This window comes from Typopeltis vanoorti, chromosome 23 (assembly GCF_054136105.1).
Source record: "Typopeltis vanoorti isolate ZY-2024b chromosome 23, IOZ_Tvanoo_1.0, whole genome shotgun sequence".
NCBI classification, from domain to species: domain Eukaryota; kingdom Metazoa; phylum Arthropoda; class Arachnida; order Uropygi; family Thelyphonidae; genus Typopeltis; species Typopeltis vanoorti.
The window spans coordinates 50,780,610-50,805,343 of NC_143571.1; the positions used below are offsets into that span (position 1 = coordinate 50,780,610).

The window sequence follows — 24,734 nt, forward strand, 5'->3', positions numbered from 1 at the left end:
AAATCACCCGACAACCTGGTCGCTTGTCGCCATGTTCTATGAAGCATTGGCACCATATCTACAAATCGTATTAAAACAACAAAAAAATACAAGTTTTACTAACAAACTAAATAGCTCAGTCAATCACACACCTGTTTAAATCTACAATAACTTAACCAGTTTAAAGCAAGAAGGCCAGTTTTGAATCTTACTGAGGGGTTATGCATCTGGTAGCCATCATTAATGCCATCCTCCGGCTAAATTATTTCCCAGAGCGATGGAAAATTGCCGACGTTTTCCTAATTCCCAAACCTGGAAAAAATACAGTTTCCTGAAAATTACAGACCAATCAGCCTTCTTTCATGCATAGGTAAAATAGCTGAACGTGCTATTCTCACACGGGTTCAAGAGGCAACAGATATCAACCATGTCATTCAAGATGAACAATTGGGCTTTAGGAAATATCACTCCACAACGCTACAAATTTATAGAGTTATCAAACATATAACCCAAGGGTATGAATGGCACCAACACTCTGATGCTGGTGAGTGATGTTCAGTTTTCCTGGGCATCACTCAGGCAGTTGATAGAGTGTGGCAATCACGGACTAATTTTTAAACTATACGAAGTTGGTATTCCATTACCACTTGTTCTGCTTATCAAATCCTATCTAAATAACAGAAAATTTAAAATAAAACTCAACGGTATCAGACCCACAGAGAGGAGAATCACGGCCGGAGTCCCTCAAGGCTCTCTGCTATCTCCCCTACTCTTCTCCACATGGCAGATCTCCCCAAACTGTCCCCAGCTATCATCGCTCTATATGCCGATGACGCAATCATTATAGCCAGATCCCTCCGTCCACACCTGGCCACAATCAAGCTGCAGAAGCAGTCAATGAATTGGAGGATTGGTACACCAAGTGGCGTATCGCAATTAATCCAAACAAAAGCTCTGCAGTACTTTTCACCAGACGTAAAGGCAGAACCGAATACAAGCATACAAATGTTTGGTAAAATCATCCCTTGGTGCAATTCTACCAAATATCTGGGAGTTCATCTTGATAGACGTCTAAACTTTAAGTCATATATGGATAGTGTCGCCACTAAGGCAAGTCAGACCATAGCACAGCTATATCCACTTTTGAATAGGAATAGCTTCCTAAGCATAAGCAACAAAATCCTCCTTTTCAAATTGGTAATCAGACCGCAACTAACTTACGCCTCTCCAGCCTGGGATCACACGACTAAAAGCAACATCAACAGACTTCGGATAATACGGAATAAATGCCTAAGAATGGCACTTAATGCGTCATGGTTCGTCAGAAACATCCAGTTACATTAGGAAGCCAATCTTCCAGATATTAAGACCTACATGACAGGCATTGTGGAGAAATTCTTCACAATCACGGATAATCACCCAAATCAGCTAGTTCGACAGGCAGCGGACTACAAGCGCTCAGATAGTTTCAAACATAAAAAACCGAAATCGTCCATCTCAAGAGAAAGCTGGTACAGCCTCAATGCTCACAATGAGCCGGTAAATTACCCACAATAATCTCATCACCCACAATCTAAAATCCAGATGAAGGGATAAAGAGTCAAGGACTCAGTCCATCAACTAATTAAGTTCAAAGTTCAAGAATCTCACTGAAACTTTTCAGCATTGCAATTATTTAATAGATATTTCTCTTAGTCGGTAGGGGATTTACAGCGCTAAAAACGAATTTGTTTTTACTGTTCAGCTATTGGCTGTTGTTAGAAGCAACTGGAGGGCTCTAAGTTCGAAAGTGGTTTGTCGTGAATTGCGTTAACTTGACTCATAAAATATTTAATTAATATCTGTTAAAAGAATAATATTTTTTTGTTTGCTTCTCAGTATGAAACCCTTGTAAGTACGAAATCTGAATTTAATAAATTAGTCTTGGAACTTCAGAAAGGCTCTTGAATAGTAATAAAGTTGTAACAGTTTAACTTGGCTATTTTAAGTGATTTATTTATGTGTCCTTTGAAGGTTCACGTAAAAAAATTATTCACTCCAAAATGTTAAATATTAAAACCGATACCAAACTAACTATGTAATATTTTTATCTTTCCTTGAATACCATTCTTTCCCCCCCCCCCCCTTGAATATGATAACTCAGCACGTGACTATCATTCAGTTTTTTAACTCAGGAAAATGAATAAAAAAAAAAGAGCAAGATATAGAATAACGATTTCAGATACAATTTGATTATCTCTTAATTAAAGATAAATTCATTTTAAAAGAAAGAAGGAGAAATCTATACACAGCCGGATTGAAGGTGGTGACCCTAAGAATGTAGGAGTAAATTTTATCAGAGTAAAGTTATCTATACTATACCTCACGCTACCTCCACTGGTAATATGACAACCTAAACTATCTTATGCGTAAATCCGACCTGGAATACATGCTCAGTAACCTGTATTGAAACAAGGAGCACTCTGTTAAAGAATTCATGAATGAACTGCAATTACCGAGGTGACAGACTGATGTGAACATTTAGGTATATGAAATGGAGATACTCATATATGAAAAATATCAATATCAATGGGCCTGCACAGTATGTCTGCTCATGTGCTACAAGAATGTGCAAGTGAACTGGCAGTGTCTGTAATGAAGTTGTTTAGTCTACATCTCAACTCTGGCAATGTTCCAAGTGAAAAGAGGGTAAAATAGTTCCATTACATAAAGGTGGCTCCAGAACAAGTAGAAAATTACAGACAAATAAGTATCTTTGCAATGGTAGCTAAAGTATTGTAAAGGTTGGTAAAAAATAAAATTCAGGAATGGATGGATAGGAATATGATACTTTATAGGGGGGTAGCATAGCTTTGTTAAAAGATAGGATTTGTCTCAGCAATTTATTCACATTTTATAATAAGGTAGGCAAACAATAGAATTGGATAAAGGAAATGGCATTATACTGCTTGACTTTGCAAAGACATTTGGCAGAATATTGCATGGAAAATAAGTTGGAGTAAATGGGAATGCATATGAGGCTGGTGGCATGGAGAAGGAGTGACTGATGGAGACATCAGAGGGTGGAATCAAGGCAGAAAGGGGGGAGGGGGAACCAGTGGAGTGTTCTAGGGCTCTGTACTAGGACCATTACTCTTTAATTTGTATATTAATGATATAGCAGAAGACGTGAAGGAGACATTCAGTTGTTTGACAATGATGCAAAACTAGGAAGGCATTAGTTGATAAAGATGATGTAGATATCAGTGTGGGCAAAGGAAAAGGGTTGTCAATTCAGTGTTGTGAAATGTAAGGTAATGCACCTTGGTATGAAAAGATTACACACTTCATATCATTCTGATGGTACTAGGTTACAGGAAATTGATGAGGCTAGGCATCTGATGGTAGATAGAGTTTGAAATTCAGAGGACATTACTTGGATGCTGAAGGGCACATTGAAAAGTAAAGATAGGGAGGTTATTATCCCTGTTTATAAGGCTATGATTCAGCCACATATTGCCTATTGTGCACAGATTTGGTCACCTGCATTTCTTGTGAATTGGGAGGTAGTGGTGGTGGTGGAGAGGATTCAGATGAGTGACCAAGCTGGTGACTGATCTATATAAAGTTCCCTATTAGGATAGATTGAGTGTGTGGAATTGCAGTGTTTAGCTGACATTCAGAGGAGAGGGGATATGTAAGAAACTTAAGTTAATAAAGGGACACTATAAGATTGAAACAGAAGAAATTTTTCAATACATAAGGAGTAAGGGAAAAACAAGGGGGTCATGCTTGGATGCTGTTTAAGAGTGTGACTAATAAGATTGTGCAGACTAGGTTATTTTCTTAGAGAGCCATGAATGAGTAGAATGGATTGCTAGAAGCAGTTGTGAGTGTTACAACATTGAATAGGTTTAAGAAGATGTGACAGATATTGTGTTAATGGATAGAGTGGGTCTCCTGCAATGAGTCTTTTGACTCCATGGAGTACCCATATAAATAATGATTCTTCAGCACAGATGTACAAATGGATGTAATGTGTCTGTGACAAGTAACCATGTGTATTTATCACACAAATATTTCAAGATATCTACTGTATATAAAAAAAAATTCTCCAATTGGAAGGTCAGGTAGGAGCAGCAGTGGTGGCTTTTGTGAAGCTGTTTGTTGTAAGGCTGTAGTGAGCAAAAATTTAGGCATGTAGTTGCATGTAGCTATAGTCCAGAAAATGTAGAGGAAGATTATTCAGAAATGCTCAGATGGATGAAATTGATAAGGCAGATGATAATAGTGAGTGACAATGGTTATAGAAGCGTTAATTACAAGTGAGAAACAGCATTTGTGAGTCATGAGAATGCCCTTCTTGAGTTGCTTAGGGACACTTTACAGAGTATGCAGTGGAAGCATCTTATACTCTTGATAACAGAATTCATCATGATGCCTCCAGTTGGTGAAAGTGATCTCATAGTTTTGAAATGAATTAGTTAGGTAGGTGAAAGGTTCAGTGAGCAAAAGAAACATGTGGAACTTCAGAGCAAGAGACTGACACCCAAGGCAACAGTTTCATGACCTATTTACCATGGCATGATCAGATCATGTCATGTGAAGGTAAAGGAATCAGTAGCGCCTGGTTCAAGATTTCAGTTACTGATGACCATTCCAGACTGTATTCCTAAAGTTAGGAGTGGGAGTGAAATGGATGAATTATGAAATTATGCAGCAGCTGTGGAGGAGGTTATGGATGAGGTATAAAGAAGATAGTAGTGATCACATGCACGACACACACAAAAAAGTAACAATGTATGAGGAAATGAAAAGTAGATTTTCTGCATGAAGAGTAATGATTGAGTGGAATGCTTGCAAAGTCAAGGATGCAAATAAATTTTATAAGGACTTTTCAGCTGAAAGCAAGTTAACCATTCTCATACAGAGGTGGAAGGGTTTTTTTTCCTTCCAAGAAATTCATGTTTCTCATTCCACAAAACAGGCATGCTGGCTAGAACACAGAATTAATATGCATAATACAATGGCCTCATAGCCTTGCTTTGGCTTTAATTCAAAAGCAATACATTGCATTTCCAAACTTTGGCCTCCCATAGTGAGTCTTATTACTATTAACATCTGACCTTCATGGAGTCAGAGACTCATTGTGGGAGGTATGCACTGTTGTGCACAATGCTTATCCAACCATGCCTTAAACTGAGTCAATGTGTCTACACTCACAACACATTTATGCAATACATTCCACTCTCCATGCAAAGAACCTGCTTCTCACTCCTCTGTTCACACACCCTCCTTATACAGTTTCCAGTTATGGCCTATTGTTCAACCCCCACCTCCCATTCTATGAAAAATCTCTTTCATGTCAACCTGATAACAGTCCCTGACTAGCTTATGTCTCAATCATATCCACCCCTCCTCTTATTCACGGAGATCTGCAATTTACATTCTCTCAATCTGTACTCATGCTCCACTTTCTAGCTACCAAATTTGTTCACAATAATCCATATTAAACCTGATCAAGACCTTATACAATGGCATCATACCTTTTTATTTCTGCATGTCAGTGTCTTCTGCATCATTGCCATTATCTGATGTGACATCTTCACAACTGGTACAGTGTGGCCCCCACCCTGAATTTTAGGTCCTTGTCCACCATCACTCCTAGATTTTTCATCTCCTCTACTTCCTTTAAAGTTTTCCCACCAAGTGTATACTTTACATCTCATCATTGCTTACCAAAGCTCAAAACCTTACACTTTGCAACATTGAACTGACAGTTCCACTTACCTGACCATTCATGCAATCTATTCAAGTCCTATAAGGCCATAACATCTGCTTGTCTCTGCATTCTTCTTCTTCTTCTGCAGCTTCTCTCACATTAAGTAGGGTCGCTGTTTGTGGTGAGTCTCCTCCACATCCTCCTATCTTGGGCTGTAACCACACTCAAGTTCATCCTCAAGTCCTCCTCGACCAGCTCCCTCCATCTCTTCTTTGGCCGCCTACACTTCCCCTGCACATCCATCTGCATAACCTTTCTTCCCACATATTCGTCCTCCCTCCTCATCACATGACCAAACCATCTCAACCTTGCCTCCTGTATCTTCACTCCTAAGTTCGTAACTTTCACCATTCCCCTCACATAGTCATTTCTCAGATGATCTTTTCTGGTCACACCGCACATCCACCTAAACATTCTCATCTCTGCTACCTCCATCCTGCTGATGTTATTTTTCCTCAGGGCCACAGTTTCCATAGAATACATCATAGCTGGTCTTACTGCTGTCCTATAGATTTTGCCTTTTAGATTGATCATTATCCTCTTATCACATAGCACTCCAGTCATCTCTCTCTCTCCAGTTCCTCCATTCTGCTTGTATCCTGCATCCCACTTCCTTCTCAGCCTCTCTATCCTCTTCGACTGTTGAACCTAAGTATCTAAAGTCCCTAACCTTCCTGATGACATTTCCTTCCAGCTCCAGATCTGTCTCCTGGCTGCCATCCATTGAGCAGAGGTAAGACAGAGTATATGTCTTACCTCTGCTCAATGGATACCTCTCTCTTCCAGTACTTTTCTCAATTTTTCCAGTTTAGCTGCCACTTCTTCTATTGATACATTGACCTCCTTGTTACGGATGTTTTTTCCTTTTTTTTTTTAATGTTTTCTCTTTAAATAAATGTAGCAACTGGTAGCAAAGCCATTTTGTTCTCTTTTTCATGATAGGGACTCAGGGGACAGCATTCAGTTTGACTCTGCATTGCTCTCCCCAATTTTGCATCATCTTCAAACAACTGCATATCACTAGTTAAGCCCAATGTCATTAACATACAATTTGAACAACAATGGTTCCAAAACTGACCCCTGCAATACACCACTAGTGCCTTTCTTTTTGGGGATTCAGCACCCCCATACACAATTTTCTGAATCCTATCTGACAGCCAATCACTGATCCAACTCAGAAGTCTATTATCTGATCCCATCTGTTTCAGTTATATAAGAACTTATCGTGTGGCAGTTCATCAAAAGCCTTTGCAAAATCTAAGTACATCACTGTATATGCATCTCCCCTATCTAAGGTATTTGCCACCATGTTATAGTACATAAGTAAGTTAATGAAACATGATCTCCCCTTAATAAGCCCATGCTGTTAACTACAGAGAATAGTGCTGTTATCAACCCATTCTGTATCCTACTTCTCAACAATCTCTCCAGTACCTTCACTACAACTCCCGATATACAGGCCTGCCTATAATTTGAAGCTACAGCCTTATCACCTTTATGCAGTGGAACCATTTTACCCTCCTTCCACTCCCTTGGAACCTGTGCTGTTGTAAGACTTATTATATAGCATGCCAATGCTACTGCCAGTTCCCTTAAGATGCATGGTGATATGTCATCAAATCCTATCACCTTATTGACATCAAGGTTATTTATTTCCTCAGATACCTCCTGCTCACTCACAATTAAACAATCCCTCTCCTATGTCTTTTACACCTAAGTTCCTCATGATTCCACCCTGATCAGGATGAAACACATAAATTGATCATTGAATACCTCAATCTTCTGCAGCAGTTACCATTCTACCATTTTTATCCATTAAGATCATCTTACTGTGATCATTCTTTCTTCTATTTGCCACATATCTAAAAAAATTCTAGGGTTTTTCTTTGCCTGATTTGTCAATTTCTGCTCATACTGCTTTTGTTTTCTTTACTGAGTCACTCTCCTGTCTTGTTCTTTATACTCTTCATGTAACTGATTACTGTTATTCATCCTGTACTGTCTCCAAAGTACCTTCCAGATTTCATGCTTATGCCCCTAATTCATCCATTTTACCCTTACCTTATTCAGCCTTTTAGCCTTTGGAACACATTCACACATTGATGCTGTTATGTATTTCTTTGTTAGTTCCCAAGCAGCATTTATTTCCTTACTGCTCAACTCCTCATTCCATGCTATAGCTCCAAGCTGCCTCCTAAGCTTGTCAATAATCACCATCCTGACAATTCCACATATATCATTTCCTCACAAAAGTCTGCATACAGCTAGCCACAACCCAGGTGATCGCTTCATGATCACTCTCACCAACTAGAGAAAAGTGTGAAACCCCCACTCACAAATACATCCTCTGATGAAATGATCAGATTTAAAACTCTCTTTCCTCATGTGCCCTCCTTTACATGTTACCTGGGTTAGTTATCTGTCGAGAACTCGACAACTTCATTTTCCTTATTCCCAAATGCTATCTGTCCATCCAAGGTAAGATCATCACCTTCTTTTGTTCACTAATCCAAGTTTATACATTTCTTCATCATCACTCTCCACATTCCCTGACCTATAGCAACATCCAACCAAATATGTCTTCCTGTCAACCTCCACTTTACACCACACTGACTTATATCCTATTTCCCCTCTTTCATGTCTACCTTATGTGGACATAATTCTCCTGCTGTCATCAGCAACACTCTCCCTCTCTTGTCCTTTCTATCCTCCGAAAAATACTGTATTCTTCCATTTCTATTTCCATAGGTATATCATCTTCCTTCAGCCATGTTTCACCTATTCCAGTGATTTTGGATTGAATCAACTCAATCAATGAAACCATTTCATCTCCTTTATTTCTGATATTTCTGGAATCTGTAAACAAACAGCAGTTCATTTTTAGGTCTATAGCCAGTCCTATCCAAGCCATGTGTTGGTTGTGATTTTTCAACACTGGTCCAATCACCTTTATCACTACTTACTACATATATCCACTCAGTCTCGACTTCCTCATCCACATCGCAATGTACTCCATCTTTTATACACACTTTCAACATCCACTCTTGCTGTGCCATGTCTCCCTGTACCAAATGAAAAGAAATATACTGAATATTTTACAGACCTAGTTGGTAGTGGTATCCTCTACAGGCACATTACAGTGATCTCACCATCATAGTATCACATTTTCAGCAATTTCAGGCTGCTCTGTTTATCTGTTTAAGTTGGGTGTGTGTGTGGGGGGGGGATATTGCAGAACTGTGGTAGATTCCAAGAAAGAACAGCCTTTGGTGTTGCAATTTGCATTTGTGATGAAGTTTGTTTTCGTTAGGTATGTTAATTTGATGAATGGTCTGCAATGTCTGAATGGCCATTTTTATGATCTTATACAGCTCTGATTTGGCAAAATTCATCTAGTTTGCAATTGGCACAGGATTCTGTATACCTCTGCACACTAGCTAAATAAACGCTAAAATATTGAGTACATTTAGAGCAAGTCTTTTTTTCAAATAAATGTTTATTTTTCTCAGCTTGTGTTTTGAATTATTATTGTTATTTTTTTAATACATATATATTGATCCCATACATGAGAAGCACATCAGTGGTGTGTATGGGATGCAGATGAGGACTGAGATAAAGTTTGTTGATTTTTATGAAGAATTATAGGTTGAATTGTTTGGAAATACTTCTTGAAAGCTGTTCCAGAGGACAGAGGTATACGGAATAAAAGAGGATGAATTGAAGCAGGTTTAGGGTTTTTGCAGGTGCAACAGAAAGTGGAGGAATGATAGTTGCTAATTCATTGGAGCAGTACCAGTAGAATAGACACAGTGCTGAAACATTGCCTGTGAGTCTGTAAGATCTTGGATGCTAAGGAGGCTGTGAATGTGATGTGTTTATGCCAGGAAAGACTGGAGGTAAACATTATTCCAAGCAAAGAGATCTGATCTTGTCTGGTGATTTGTGTATTACTTTGGGTATTTATTACTTAGGTGAACTGGCATCTCTTGTGCAAAAAAGGCAGTAATGTTTTGGTGGCATAACATAAGTTGGCCTAGACCCCATTAGACAATAGTATGTAGATCAATGTTTAAGGCACTATTTATAGATGATCTTGTAGCCTGGAATGTCATAGTGCTGCAAGGTTTGTCAAATGAGTGAAAGTAGTATCATTTACAAAGCTGTGGGTAGGATTAGTGGTGTTATTGTGAGTGGATTATTTATATATAGGAGAAAGAGTAGGTGATAGGACAGAGTCTTGCACTCTAGCATTGGTGGCGAAACTTGAAGACAAGGAGCCATCCACCATGACTCACAGAAAATGACCAGAGAGAAAGCTGGCTACCCAATTACAGAGAATGGGGAGACTGAAAGATGGCAATTTGTTTAGTAGGCCTTGATGCTACACACCATCAAAAGCTTTGGAAATGTCAAGGGTGACAGTACAAGTTTTACAAGTTTCTCTGAACCTTTCCATGGTATATGTCCAGTGGGTGATGTAAGCTGCAAGGTCAGTTGTGGATCTCGAATGGTGAAATATGTACTGTTGGTTGCTGATTAATTTGTGGGCCTCTTAAGTAGTGGAGGAGTTGGCTGTTGATGACTTTTTTCATTATTTTGGAGAAGACAGAGGTGATCAATTGGTCGGTAGTTTGACAGTAGACTTTCTATCACTCACCCTTTTTTTGGAATAGGATGGATATGAGATTGCTTCCATACATTGGGATAAGTACCAGATATGTATACTATTATAGAGACAATGCAGGATGGATGTTAACTCTGGAGAATGAATGGTCAGTGTTACAGTAGTATATGAACTGTTCAACACTCCTATAATATTCATCAGGAACTGGAATATGGTTGTTGCAGATAAAATAGCAGTGCTGGCGTTTCAAGTCAATAAATCATGGTACAAGCATGACATGTTGAGGTTTTGAACCTTGTTGAGGACTTGGATTCGTTTTCTAGACATTTTCAACACTCAGTGTCAGACAAAGGTAACCAAATTTTGCTTCTACAACAACAACAAAGTTTGATAACACTTTTTCAGACTTTCTGTCTGAAAGAATGTTATCAAATATGATACCTGATTCCAAAAACAGTACTTTTTAAACATCTTTTTTTTTATCAGTGATCATCATGCCATAAATTTAGCTAAAAAAAATCTTAATTTCAGCAGTTAGAAACATAATTTTCTATTTATTATAAATAGTTTATTTCTTATTTTTCTTAGAAGTAGTATTTTCATTGTTAGAGAGAAATATTAAACAGCTCCACAGACAAATATCACACATTATTAAAAATCTTACTTCTAATGATGTAACAGACTAATATTCGAGACAAGGTCTTGAAACTCTTCTTAAATATGGTTCATGGAACATCATTTCTTTCCAGATATATGTCCAAACATAAGTGTGCACAATATGATAGTTTAACAGTTAAGCTTACATTATTATTAGCCTTCCATGAACAGTTTCTTCCAATCAGTTATCTGTTATCACAAACTGAATTAGTCTGCATAATCATGGTTTTCCTTTTTTTTTTTTCTGCTATCGTAACATTAAGCACACATTTTTGCTGACCATTCAATTAGATTGACTCATTTGTTCTTGAATGTTGATGATACAAGTTTCTTTCTAATGTCATTATTTTTAATGATTATGCCATTGATTGGTTTTAGGCCAGGTGCAAGTCGAGTAATTATTATGGATAACTTCAGCTTTGGACATAGATTGGAAGGAGGAAAGATCATATGGCAGGAAGGAAGCAGAATGTGACTGAGAGAACTCTGGGATGAGGGTGTTGGATCTTGTTATAGAGTCAGAAGACTTGTCCATAACTAAGGTAGCTACATTGCCTCCAACTGGGGAAAGTGATTTGTTGAAAATGTTTTGCTACCTCCAACTTGGGAGGTAGCAAAAATGGCATAAAGTTCTGCAAGAGAAGGATGTTCATAATACATGAGGGATAGGCAAGGGATATATCTGGAGGAAGTAGTATCAAACTGTATACCCAAGGTCAGGAGGCTGAATTGGGTAGGAGATGGATGAGTAGTATCATTAAGCATGAGCTGCAAAAAAAATAATGTTGTGGAAGGTATATAAGGAGAAAGAGAACCATGATAGTAAAGAAAGCAAAATCAGATTATGAGAAAAAATTAGCTGAACAGGCAAAAGAAAATCCCAAGAAGTTTTTTTATCATGTGGCAAGTAGGAAGAAGAATGACTGTGGAAGGATCACTTTAATGAGTGCAGATGGTAGAGAGAGAGGTAACTGAGGCAGACAAAATTGTTCAGCTACTGAGTGATCATTTTGCAAAGGTATGTCATTCAAGTGAAGATATTGTTACAACAGAGGTAACAGGGACTAAAGTGTGAATGGAAGTTGGTGAATTGGAGGTTCTTAGGATATTACAGAATCTGAATTCAAATACAAGTGTGGGATTGGATGGGATATCAACTTGCATCTTAAAAGAATGTGCACAGGAACTGGCAATTCCTTTGACTAGACTGTTTAAGTCAGCTCTGGAAAAGTCCCAAGAGAATGGAAGGAGAGCAAAATAATTCCTTTGCATAAAGGAGGATCTAAGTCTGTGGTAGCAAATTATACACCAATATCTCAGGAGTGGTGGTAAATGTACTGAAAAGTTGGTCAGAATGAGAATTCTGGATGAATGGTTAAGAATATTATGCTTTATGAAGAGCAGCATGGCTTTGAGATAGGTAGGTCATGCCTTTAGTAATCTATTAGCTTTTTATAATAGGGTAACGGTAACAGCTGAGTTGGATAAAGGGAATGGCTACATGATATTGCTGGATTTTACAATGGTGTTTAACAGGATATCACATGGAACTCTGTTATGCAAACTTTAACAAATAGGGAGGGATATGAAACTGGCAATTTGGATAAAAGGGTGACTGATGGACAGATACCATAAAGCAGTATATGGAAGAGCAGAGTCCATGTGAAGGCAGGTGATAGTGGTGTTTTGCAGGGCTCTGTGCTTAGACCACTGCTATTTAATTTGTACATAAAGAAAATATAGGAAATAATTCGAAGAGATATTCAGTTGTTTGCTGATTATTATTATTATTCGTGACACCTATTGCACAACTCTCCACCACCACCACTACACTGAACCTCAACTACCAATCATCTACATCAATGCCATCTGTTGCCCACCACCACAACTTTGTCTGTAAATTGTGTCTGTTCTGAAGGGCCGATTTTTTTTGTATGCAGGATGAAAAAACCGAGTTGTTATGCAAAGTTATGCATTTTTTTTTTTTTTTATAGTCAGCATCAACAATGAAATGCATCCCAAATCTTGAACAAGAATGACTTCATTAATTTACCAAAATTATTTAATGCAAGCTATACCATTTGAAATTGTGAATAATCTAGATAATTCTACTCTGTCTGCACTTGGCTAAGAAACTTGATTGCTGAGGCATTATTAAGGCTTATCTGAGACTAGGTGCATTTTTACATGTGTTATATGAATCATTCAGTAGTGGTTAACACTAGTGCTTCCATAGTTTATTAACAATATCTTGGATGCAAAAAATAAACCTTTGTAAGGACTTTTGAATTTTGCATGCGAGTTTGCCAATCTTACAGAGATGGTAGGATGTTTCATCCTGGAAACTCATGTTCTTTATCTCGCAAAAGTTACACATGCCGTGGCAGATATAACAGACTATGTAAACGAAGTTAACCAGCCTGTCATTATATTAGTTTTTATATGAGGCTAAGTTAACTTGACAAGCCATCGAGCCAACATGTTGAAGAGAGTTTTTGTACTCTGCTAGAAATAATTGTATAGTCTTTGACTTAAAATTAATATACAGAAAGTATCTAAATAATAAAAGTTTAAAAAAATAATTTTCTAGAAATAAATTTCTTTAATATCTACTGAGATAAAGTTCCTTTCTCATTTACAATTACCATAATTTAAATGTTATGCTACTTAAAACATTTCAAGTTCTTTAATAGATAATTGCTTTGATTAAAATAATTTCAATGTTAAATTTTTTGCTATTCTGTTTTTGTTATATATTACCGCATATGTTCATCTTACCCTTAGGGGCTCATTTCTAGTGAGTACAGAAGAACCCAAGGTACCTGATGCTGGACCAAGCCTTACTTCACATAATATACATCTGTTATATTATTTATGGACTGGTCCCTCCTCTTCTTTCTCTCTCTCTCTCTCTCTTTTTTTTTTTTTTTTGCTCTTTCCTCCCAATGTTAGAGTATTCAAGGGCTAGGGGTGTAGCTTATCTTTCCTGTCTTGCTGAACTTTTTGCTTCACAGTGGTGGGAGTCTGCCTTCTCTCTCCCAGGTATTTGCCTTACTTGAGTAAGCTGTCCTTCTATGAAGCCTGGTTAGCAAGGAAGTCTTAGACCGAAACTCCATCAAATGATGAAAAATAGGTATAAAGGAGGCCACAGAGTGCAAGGCCACAATGGGCATATAAAAGCACAAATGCTACTCTCTCAATCATATGATAGACCAGACTTAAACCCTTTGGGAAGGTCTACTCTTGATGAGAGAAACTTGAGAAGCATTATATGCAGACTAAGAACATAAAATCTGATAGAACTAATAACAGAAAATGGTATCTACAACTGTTAGGTCATCGTCAGGATTAGAAGAGTTATTATTGGAAACAGAAAAGACAAAATGGGGAACAAATTAGAATTTTTCCATTCAATTTAATGAATAGAAAATATAGGTCTGAATTACCAACTATGCCGGTCCTGAGGCTGGATAAAAAATGGGGGGGGGGGGATTGAGATGTTGCCGTACCTCCTCGTAAAAGGGACTCACAGCCATTGAATCACCATATGAAATAAAAAAATGAATTAAATTTAACGAATTAATTAGATTGAATTGGATTAAATTAAATTTCAATTAAATTTTTCCAGAAATAATACCTATAAATTAGATTTTTGCCAGCCTCTAGAACAAGTAGTATTCCAAAAAAATTATAGTACCATTGATCATATATATGTAATAAGACAAATAATTGAAAAGACAGATGAATACCAAAAACCCTTAGGTCTGGCATTTATTGATTTTAAAAGGGCATTTGATTCAATCTCAATATTAGCTGTTTTATAAGCCCTTAAAAATGAATCAATTGGAAAAAACTTAAATTGATATATTTAGCCATATATGTATAAATTCAACTGCATTCTTAAAATCAGGAACAGGTATGAAATTTTCTATAAAAAGGGAGTTAGACAGACCCATTTCACCTAAATTATTTACAGCATCCAAGGAAATTTTTTAAAAACCTGGATTGAAAAAAATAGGATTTATGGTAAATGGAAAAGAACTAAATCACCTGTGATTTGCTGATGACAATGTTTTTTTTGGAAACTCTGCAGAACTTCAACAAATGATCACTGAATCGAACGCAGAAAGTAACAAAAAGGATTAAATATAAACAAAGAGACAAAACAAAGATAATGTATAATCAATACATTACCAAAAAGCCAGTACAAATGCAGCACCAGGAAATTAATGTAGTAATCCCTTTTGTCTACTCTGATCTGTTTACCTATGACAAAAAGATCAGAGTAGAGGGTGACTGTAAAGAAGAAATTATACGTAGAATTCAACATGATTGAATAGTCTTTGGAAAACACCGTGAAGCACTCAAAGGAAATATCTTAATCTGTCTGCCTTAAAAGAAAAATATTCAACAGTTGCATACTTCTGGTTATGATGTATGGAAGTGAAACGTGAACTTTAACTAAAAAAATTGACCAACAAGTTAAGGATTACATACAGGAAAATGGAAAGATTATTACTCAGTATTAGCATTCTAGATAGGAAGCACAATACTTGGGTCAACACTCAGACTAGGGTGAGAAACATGATAGCTATTTAAAAAATCCAAATGGCAATAGGCAGGTCATATTGCAAGAAGTAATACTCAAAAATGGACAAAGTTGATATCGGAATGATATTCTAGAGATGAAAAGAGAGCTGCAGGAAGACCAAAAAAAATGGTGGGAAGATGAGATTAAAGAGATGGTAGGAAATCAGTGGCATAGAAAGGCTCAAGATAGGAATGAATGGAGGACTTCTTTGGGTAGGCTTTTTTCAGCAGCTGACAGAAAATGGCTGATGATGCTCATCTTCTTGTATGAACTGCAGTCATGTTATCTAAGTTAGAAAATGTTTTTTACACTTCATATGTTATAAAGTGATGATCCATTATCAAAAGTAGCCATGGTTATAGTAAGTAAGAATTTCTGTACCCTGAATTCCACTAAGCTTTCACTAGATGATTTGTGTTGCCTAGCAAGAGATTATCACTCTACTTATTGGGGGTTAAATTGACTCAGGCAAAAGTGCCATTTTTGGTTTCTGGAGAAAAGTTGCTTTTTCGATTATCTATTTCATATTCCATGTACAGTAATAATATACTATATGTTTTTAACATTGTGCAAGTGAGATTAACATAAAATGTCCATAAAATTACTTCTCTATTTAAAAGAGAATAAGAGAATTAGAAAATGTGCACAGCAGTTTTGCATAAGAAATATATCAAAAGGTAACTAACTCACATAGTTTTAATGAGGTGTATTCCAGCCTTCATTTCGTCTACTTCTTTTTAAATCTTTCTTAAAGACACACTTAACTGAGTATACCATTTAAATTTAAATGTGTATAGACTTGAGGTGCAGTAACCATAACCATAAAGTGTTAATATACATGCACATAATTATAGTATATATATATTGTAGTGTTTCACCATTTTTGATACATATTTCATCAATTTTCATTCTTTATTTAACAGGCGACCAAAAACTCCTAGAAAACCTGTACTACCTCAAAAACATAAGACAACTGCTAAAGATCCAGTGGAAGTATACTGTAGGCTAAGACCTCTAGAAACCCTAAATGACATTTCATGTATTCAATTAGTAAACTGTAATATAGTTAAACTAATTGCACCAGAAAACCAAGTTTTTAAGAATGGGTGCTCTAAGGAGGTTAGTCAGCCATTTTTTTTTTTATCATTTGTGTTTAATTTCCCATGGGTGCTGTATTTATTATTACTCTAAAAAAATGTTGCATATGTGATACTTATTGACATGACTACTTAGCAAGTTATCATTCTTCAGGACCATCCTGAAGAAGGGAATACAACTCTTCCAGGATAGTGTTCCCTTATGTATGTTCCTCTAGGAAGGGTTCATTGAGGGAAGGCCATTTTAATCACTGCTACATACTTATTTACATGTCATACCTTTCTTTGAACACATTCACCAAAGATGCACTCATAGTTAATGGTAGCCAATTTCACTTATCATTCTTCATATAAAGAATATGGATCTTACATGCTTCTCAGCTACACCCTTAGTCAGTTTCCAAGGCTGACCTGAGCTCTTCTTGCACCAGCCATACATTGCAAAATCTCACTTATATCTATACTGTAAGTATCCCTTACTAACTTGTTTCTAACAACTTTGAAGATCACATTCTCTCAATCTATCTGCACATGTGCAATTTCATTGATAGAGGACACAGCTGAAAGATTTTGGTTACCTCCCCCCTCCTGGATCTTTCAGCTGTGTCCTCTATCTCCTTATGTTGAGTTTTTTATTTATTTATTTATTTATATCACAGTTTAATTCATAACACAAAACATAATAAGAAAATAAAACAGCATTTTCTGAAGATTTTGTGCAGAAGCCTACAAAATATCAGCAACTAAGTAAATAAATATATTATTAATTTTTTTTATTAATGTTTTATGTTGTGAATTCAACTAAAAAAAAACTTAACATGAACTGCTAACACAAACCTTTTTACTTGCCCTATCACCTTAGAATCATATTTGTGCTCAGTGGTCTAAATGTGGTCTTATCAATGCCTCACACAGTGTGCGAATAACTTCCTTTTTCTTACAGATTAATGTGCTCTTCAACAGTGCAATTATCCATTGCATTGATTTAATTACCTTAGCAATGTGGCACCTAAACTTTCCACTATAATCCCAAAGTCTGTGACTTCATGGACTACTTGTAACAAATTCCCATCAGTATAATACTTTGCTTGCAGTATCCTTCATTCATATCGTATATGAATGAAGCAACATTAAACCGACACTAACATTTGCTGGTAGAATTGGTTTATTCTGATTATTCTATCTGTCATTCTGCAAAGATGATTTTATCAGATATCCTTTATTACTCATCCCAACTTAGCATAATCAGCAAAGAACTTGATATCTCCCTCTAGTATATCTCATCATCAAATTCCTGACATGTACCTTCAAGGGGTGTACAGGATATGATAGTACTACATGAAAAATTTACATCATTACTAACTTCCTATCTACGATTTTCTATCTAGTATATCTCCAATATTATTAATATGCAAGTTCAATAGCTATGGCTGGAGTACAGAACCTTGGTATACCACTGGTCACTTCTTAGACTCCATACATCACTTTCTAGTACCTGTCAGTCAGTCACTCTCCTTTCCATGTCACGAGTTTGTTTTGCATACAAACTATAAATTAAGATACCATACTCAACCTTTGAATTTGTATAATAGCCTTGCATATGGAATCCTGTCATGGCAAGATGCAGACATATCATACTCTATCATATCATAGTCGATTCCTCTTATCTACTCTGCTGTCACTTTCTTATAGAACATGAGCATATATTGCTAAAGTAAATCCTAACTTTTAACTAATGCAAACTGTCCTCTATAAGAGGACCCTAGTGCCGTCTACCCACTTCTGGATGCAAATCCTGATCAGTCTCTCCAAAATCGAAACTTTGATTACAACAGAGATATTGATTGGTCTATAATTTTCTGAATCAGTTTTGTCTTCATCCTTGGGATCATCTTACTGTCCTTCCAGTCAATAGACTCAATAGAAATCATTTGTGTGTTGTGATTCAAAATAAACGACCAGGACATGGTAATTACTAATTCTCTTGCACATTCCTACAAGCACCCATGCTGATATCCTATCCATTCTGACTTTTGTATTTGTTAATCAAGCTCTTAAATAGTTTTAATACCTTAACTTCTATTTTTTCATCCGCTTTCTTCTTGATATCTGGAGAGCTGTTGGGTTTGCACAGAACGTGTACCTTAGTGAAGTGAACACTTAGCAACTCAGTTATTTCTAGTGGGTGGTCACTGCCATCCATTTTCATTAAAGTTATTTTTCCATGATCATTTTTCCTTTTTATTTGTTACATAGTGATAACATTCCTTTGGATTTGCTTTGGTCTGTCATTCATAATATGATTTAGTCTTCCTCACTATGGCTGTCATTCACCTGGCTGCTCTTTATATACTGCTCCTGAGCCTTCCCATCATTCTTTTCATCATATCCACAGTGTTCATTTTTTATTCAGCTTTTGCTTTAAATTGTTAGTGTTCTATTTAACTCCCATGTGATTTATTTTCCTAATTCTGGGGATGCAGTTAGACATTGCTTCCTTCAAACATCGTTTAACTACATCCCATGTTCTGCTTTTCTTCTCTGGTTGGATATAATTCCTCTGCAATCATTAGTAGTATTCCCTGCTATTCTTTCTTGTCAGCCCTAACTGAGTAAGCTGAACCCATCACATTCTATTCCTGTAACTATATCATCTGTCAACCAGATCTCACCATCATCAAATTCTTGATATGTACCCTCAGGTGATGTACAGGATATTATGATACTACTACATGAAAAGTTGTTGGAAGTTTTTCCATTTGATTATACTATAAATTAAGATACCAAGAAATTATATACTTGGTTTAATATTTTATCCAAGTGTAAGCAAACAAGTTTGCACCTGAACTTTTCAGGACTGGGACAACTCGTTATAAAGAAGCTACTGACTTCACAGACTAAGGCAAGTGATGTGAAGTCAGTAGCTTCTTTATACGAGTTGCCCCAGTCCTGAAAATAATTCAGGTGCAAACTTGTTTGCTTACACTTGGATAAAGGATTAAACCAAGTACTACATAATTTCTTGATATCCTTAATTTATACTACATGAAAAAGTTACATCATAAGAATTCCAATCCACAATTTTCTTCCAAATGACTCTTTATCTGACAACATTATCAAATCTTATATTGTTGTCTCCTAAGGCACTTTGTACTATATCAATTCATTTACATATTGGTCATTTTTCAACCAACAGAGATATTGACAAAGAACACTTGTTTTGCTAAATGACTTTAATAAATTTTTTAGGAAATGATAACGTATACTAAAATATTAATTAAAAAACTTTAATAATCAATACCTTCCTATATTTCGGAAATGTTACATTGCCATCTTCTGAGAATATAAAACTATGATATGTGCATGCAGGCTCTAACAATGAGCAAATGAGCTGAAGAAGACAACCGAAGTTGGTCCTAGACTCCTAAAGGTGCCCCCCCTAGCAGGCTAAATTGGGTTGTCATGGCTGTTGGGCTGATGTTCTTAGGATGCATGCTTTCCAAATTTGGGGCAATCTCATGCACCCAAATTTGTTGAGGTTTGGGAAGTTTTTTAGAGCTGAGGCTGATTCCAGGAATAATCTTTCATACTTATATTTGCTGCAGTGTAGTAAAGTGGTTGGAAAAAATCCAGCATATTCTGTGGTGGGTATCTAGTGCATGGTCATCAAGTCCTGAGTGGTTGTATTGGTGAAATCGGATGTAGTCTTTGTTTGGATATCTTGATATTAGCTGTCCTACCTGTTTGGCCATAGTAGGGCAGTTTACAACTGCAAGGGACCTGGTATACTCCAGGTAGGTCTATGTAAAGTGGCTGATTTTTGGTGGAGCAGATAAGGGATGCCAATTTTTTTAGAAGGTTTGTAACAAGTACTCAGATCATTTTTGTAGGATTTTTGTTAGCTTTTAGGGGGGGGGGGCGTTTAACTGGTTTTAATATTTTCTGGATTTTTTTGGAGTTGTAGCCATTGGCTAAGAAGGTGTTAAGGATATGCTTATCTATATATAAGAATAAGTTTATCTACAAGAACTTGTTTTGCTAATCTTTTCTCTTCCATTCTGATTAAGTGACCATACCACCATTTCCATATTTCATTTTACATCTTCACTAAAAATTGTGCCTAAATAAGCTGAAATGTTTCACTTGTTCTATAGGTTTTCCATTCAGGATACAGTTGATGTTTTCAATGTTTCAGCCTATTTTTAATCTCTTTGTCTTTTTATTGCTGATTTTCATACCAAATTTATTACAACAGTTATTTAGTGTTTCGTCAGGGAATCTTGCAGACTTGTACTGGATTTATTTAGAAGTATAACATCATCTGCATGAAATAAAGAGCTGAGATTAACATCTCCAATTTGACATTAGGTTTAATACCACTTTCCTTCATAATGTGATCCATATAAATGATGAATAACAGAGGGGAAAATGTACATCTTTGTCTCACATCTGATTTAACAATAAACCTTCTTCCTGTACTTCCTTCAATTCTAACTGCTGATTACAACTCAAATAAAGACTAAGTATTGTTTGTTGTAATCCTATTTACACCATATAACTGCAGTGTTTTGAATAACAGTGTTTTCTTCTTGGCACCTTGTAATATGCCTCTTACAGACCTAAAACTTAAGTACAGATTGTTGTTATAGTACCATGATTTCTTGACTATTTCTGTTAAATTGAAAATCTGATCCTGACAGCTTCTACTTTTCCTGAATCCCGCTTGTTCTTCACCAAGCTTCCCTTCCACAATCCCTCTTAGCCGTTTATCAAGTATACTTGCATTAATCTTACCAGGAACACCCAGTAGGGAAATCCCATTTTAATTTTCACGTCGTTTTATTTCCATTTTTATATATGGCTACTATGAGAGCTCTACTCCAATCATCCAGAATTCAACCATTTGTCCAGGCTTTTTGAATTATGCAGTGCAGCCACTCTAAAACTTTTATATCTGATTTTATCTCAAATACCTCCGTATTTGAGCATTTCTGGTTGAATATCATTTACTCTAGCTACCTTTCCACATTTCAGGATTTTGATGACTTTTTCTACTTCTAGTATTGACATGCATTCCTGATTGCTTTCCTGTAGAGTATTTTCTGTTGCCATGCTGTCACTATTTGTTTCATTTGGTAACTTTTCAAAGTAATTACTCCAGACATCTAGATTTTATCTTCAGTTTTCATATTGCTTTTATCATCTCTAATTCCTTTTACAGTACTCTTTCCTCCATTTCTAACTTTTTTTCAATAGCCTCCAGAACATTTTGCCACCCTCCTGATATCTATTTTCTGTGTTCTTACCAAAGTCCCCCCCCCATGAGATTTTGTTTCACTCGTTTTTAAACAGGTGATTGAATGTGAGCTGTTATCACTGCTTAGAGACCATTGTATTTTCAAATAATACATTATGGTAGAAGCAAATATCAAAAGCTGCTTTTATAGCTGCACAAGTAAATAAAAAAAAATTATATTCTTTTTAGTTTATTTAAATTTCTGATTCATACACAAAATACAGTTTCCTTAACCATTTGATTTTGAATTGGAATTAATTGGATACTCTTAAACTTATCAGGTGGAATTTCATGATGTGAAATTCCACCTGTATGTTAGATTAGACATTTAGAAACATACGAGGGCGGTCTGAAAAGTTCTCAGCGTATGAATGAAAAAATGAAATTATAATTTCAAATTATTTTTAGTTTTCAATATAATCTCCGTTAAGACTAATACATTTATTCCGGCAATGCTCCAGCACCATTATCCCATCCCTGTAGTGGTTCTCAGTAAGATTGCAAAATACCCCTCTACAGCTGTAATCGCCTCTTGATTCGAAGAAAAACGCTGACCAGCGAGGAAGAGTTTTAGTTTTGGGAAGAAATAGAAGTCAGAGAGCCAGATCCAGGGAATAGGGTGGCTGTTCCAACAATTCATGCACCTTCTGTCCAAAAAGAAACCGAACTTTTTGAAAATAGAAGAAACTAGTATCGCCGCCTGTTGTATCTTTTTGTTGTCAAAAGCTGCAACCTTCATTAGTGTTGTGTCAACTGTTTATAACATTTGTTTCATTAGAAGCTGAGTTATAGTGTCAAGAGTGACAGCATTTTGACGAACGGTAGGAAAATGAGTTTCAAACAGAGAGCTGTGATTGACTTTTGTGTTAAACTTGGTATAAAAGTTTTACTGAAATGCATCAAATGCTTCAAAATGCATACGGTGATGAATGCTTATCCCGTACTCAAGTTTACGAGTGGTTTAAGCGATTTCAAAGTGGCTGAGACGCTTGTGGACGATGAAAAGTCGGGCCATCCAAAAACTGGACTGAGCAAAGTTAACATCCAAAAAGTGATTGATTTCATCAAAGTAAACCCAAAATCGTCCATGAGATTGATTGAAGATGAATTGAGGATTCCAAAATCAACTGTGCACAACATTTTGACCAAGAGTTTGGGCCTTCATAAATTGAATTCGCGATTTGTTCCCCACAAGTTGACCAATGACCAAAAAATGTATCGAATTGAACACTGCAAGGACCTCATTAAAACCACTCATAAGGATTCAAACTTCCTTGAAACGATCGTTAATAGTGACGAAATGTGGTGTTTTGAGTATGAGCCTGAAAGCGCCAGAGTGTTGAGTGGAGACTACCAGAAGAGAGGCATCCGAAAAAAGTCACTTGGAGAAGTCAAAAGTAAATACAATGCTGATTTTTTTTTACGATTCCAAGGGCATTATCCACAAAGAATTCGTTCCGCTTGGCCAAATGGTCAATGGTGAGTTTTATCTCGAAGTTTTGAAGCAATTGATAGTGAGAATTCGTTGCGTACAGCATGAATATCGTGATGCAGGCAGCTGGTCACTTTTGCACAATAATGCCCCATCTCATCATTCGAACATTGTGAGACGGTTTTTGAGCAAAAACCAAATTTGTGCATTGGATCACTCGCCTTATTCACCTGATTTAGCACCCTGTTATTTCTTTCTCTTTCCCCGATGAAAGGAAAGTGATACGACACTATTAAAAACGTTTAAGTGGCAGTAACTATAACCCTCAACAGTATCCCAAAAACCGATATGAAAATCTCATTTAACGAATTAATTGACTCTGCCAATCGCCGTATCAAAGCTGAAGGAGAGCATATTGATTGAAAAAATGATTTGAATAATTATTATTGGCCTGTGTTTTATTTTCTATCAAAAGTTCGGTTTCTTTTTGGGCAGAAAGTGTAGTGCAGATCCCTTAATTTTCGCATTGCCAAAACACCATTGTAGGCAGGTGCATTGTCCTGATGAAAGATGATTTTTTTCCTTCTGCAAACCAGGTTTTTTCTCATGAATTTTTTCATCTAGTCTGGTTAAAAGATCGGAATAATATTCCCCAGTTATTGTTTTACTCTTTTCGAGATAATAAAGAAAATGCCTTTAGCATCCCAAAACATTGATGTCATGACCTTTCCTGCTGATGGAACCGACTTTCTTTTTTGGTGCTGAACAATGCTTCTGTCCAATGTTTTGACTGCTGTTTGGATTCTGGTGTGTAATGGTGTAAGTCTCATCCATAGTAATAAATCAATGCACAAAATCAGTTTTTATTCTTGTTAAAATGTTCCATCACTGTTCAGAGATTTTCATGCTAATGCATTTTTGATCTGCTGTGAGCAAGCTCGGCACCCATCTTACACAAAGCTTTTTCATTTTCAATTCTTCATGCAAAATATATCCTACACATTCTTTTGAAATGCCTATAGTCTCAGCAATTTCACGCACTTTGACTCGCTGGTCATCTAATACCATATTATGTACTTGATCAATGATTTCTGGTATTGTTACAATTTTTGGACGTCCTTCACGTGGATCATCTTCAAAGCTGGCTTGACCACGTTTAAACTCTGCAGCCCATTTCTTAATTGCCGAAAACGAAGAAGAGTGCCCATAAACTTTTATGAACTTCTAATGAATTTCTTTTGTCGTTAAACCTTCTTTTACAAAGAATTTTATAACTGCACAATACTCGATTTTATCT

General features: G+C 36.4%; 1 protein-coding gene across 1 annotated transcript in view; it reads left to right on the forward strand.

Annotated features, from left to right (window-relative positions):
- The first annotated feature begins 1,735 nt into the window (after window positions 1-1,735).
- pav (kinesin family member pavarotti) overlaps window positions 1,736-24,734 on the forward strand; it is a 222,903-nt gene continuing 199,904 nt past the window's right edge. Inside the window, exons 1-2 of the mRNA XM_090412700.1 lie at window positions 1,736-1,869; window positions 16,536-16,731. Coding sequence (XP_090268826.1) covers window positions 1,859-1,869; window positions 16,536-16,731 — 207 coding nt within the window. The 5' untranslated portion in view covers window positions 1,736-1,858. The remainder of the gene's footprint in view (window positions 1,870-16,535; window positions 16,732-24,734) is intronic.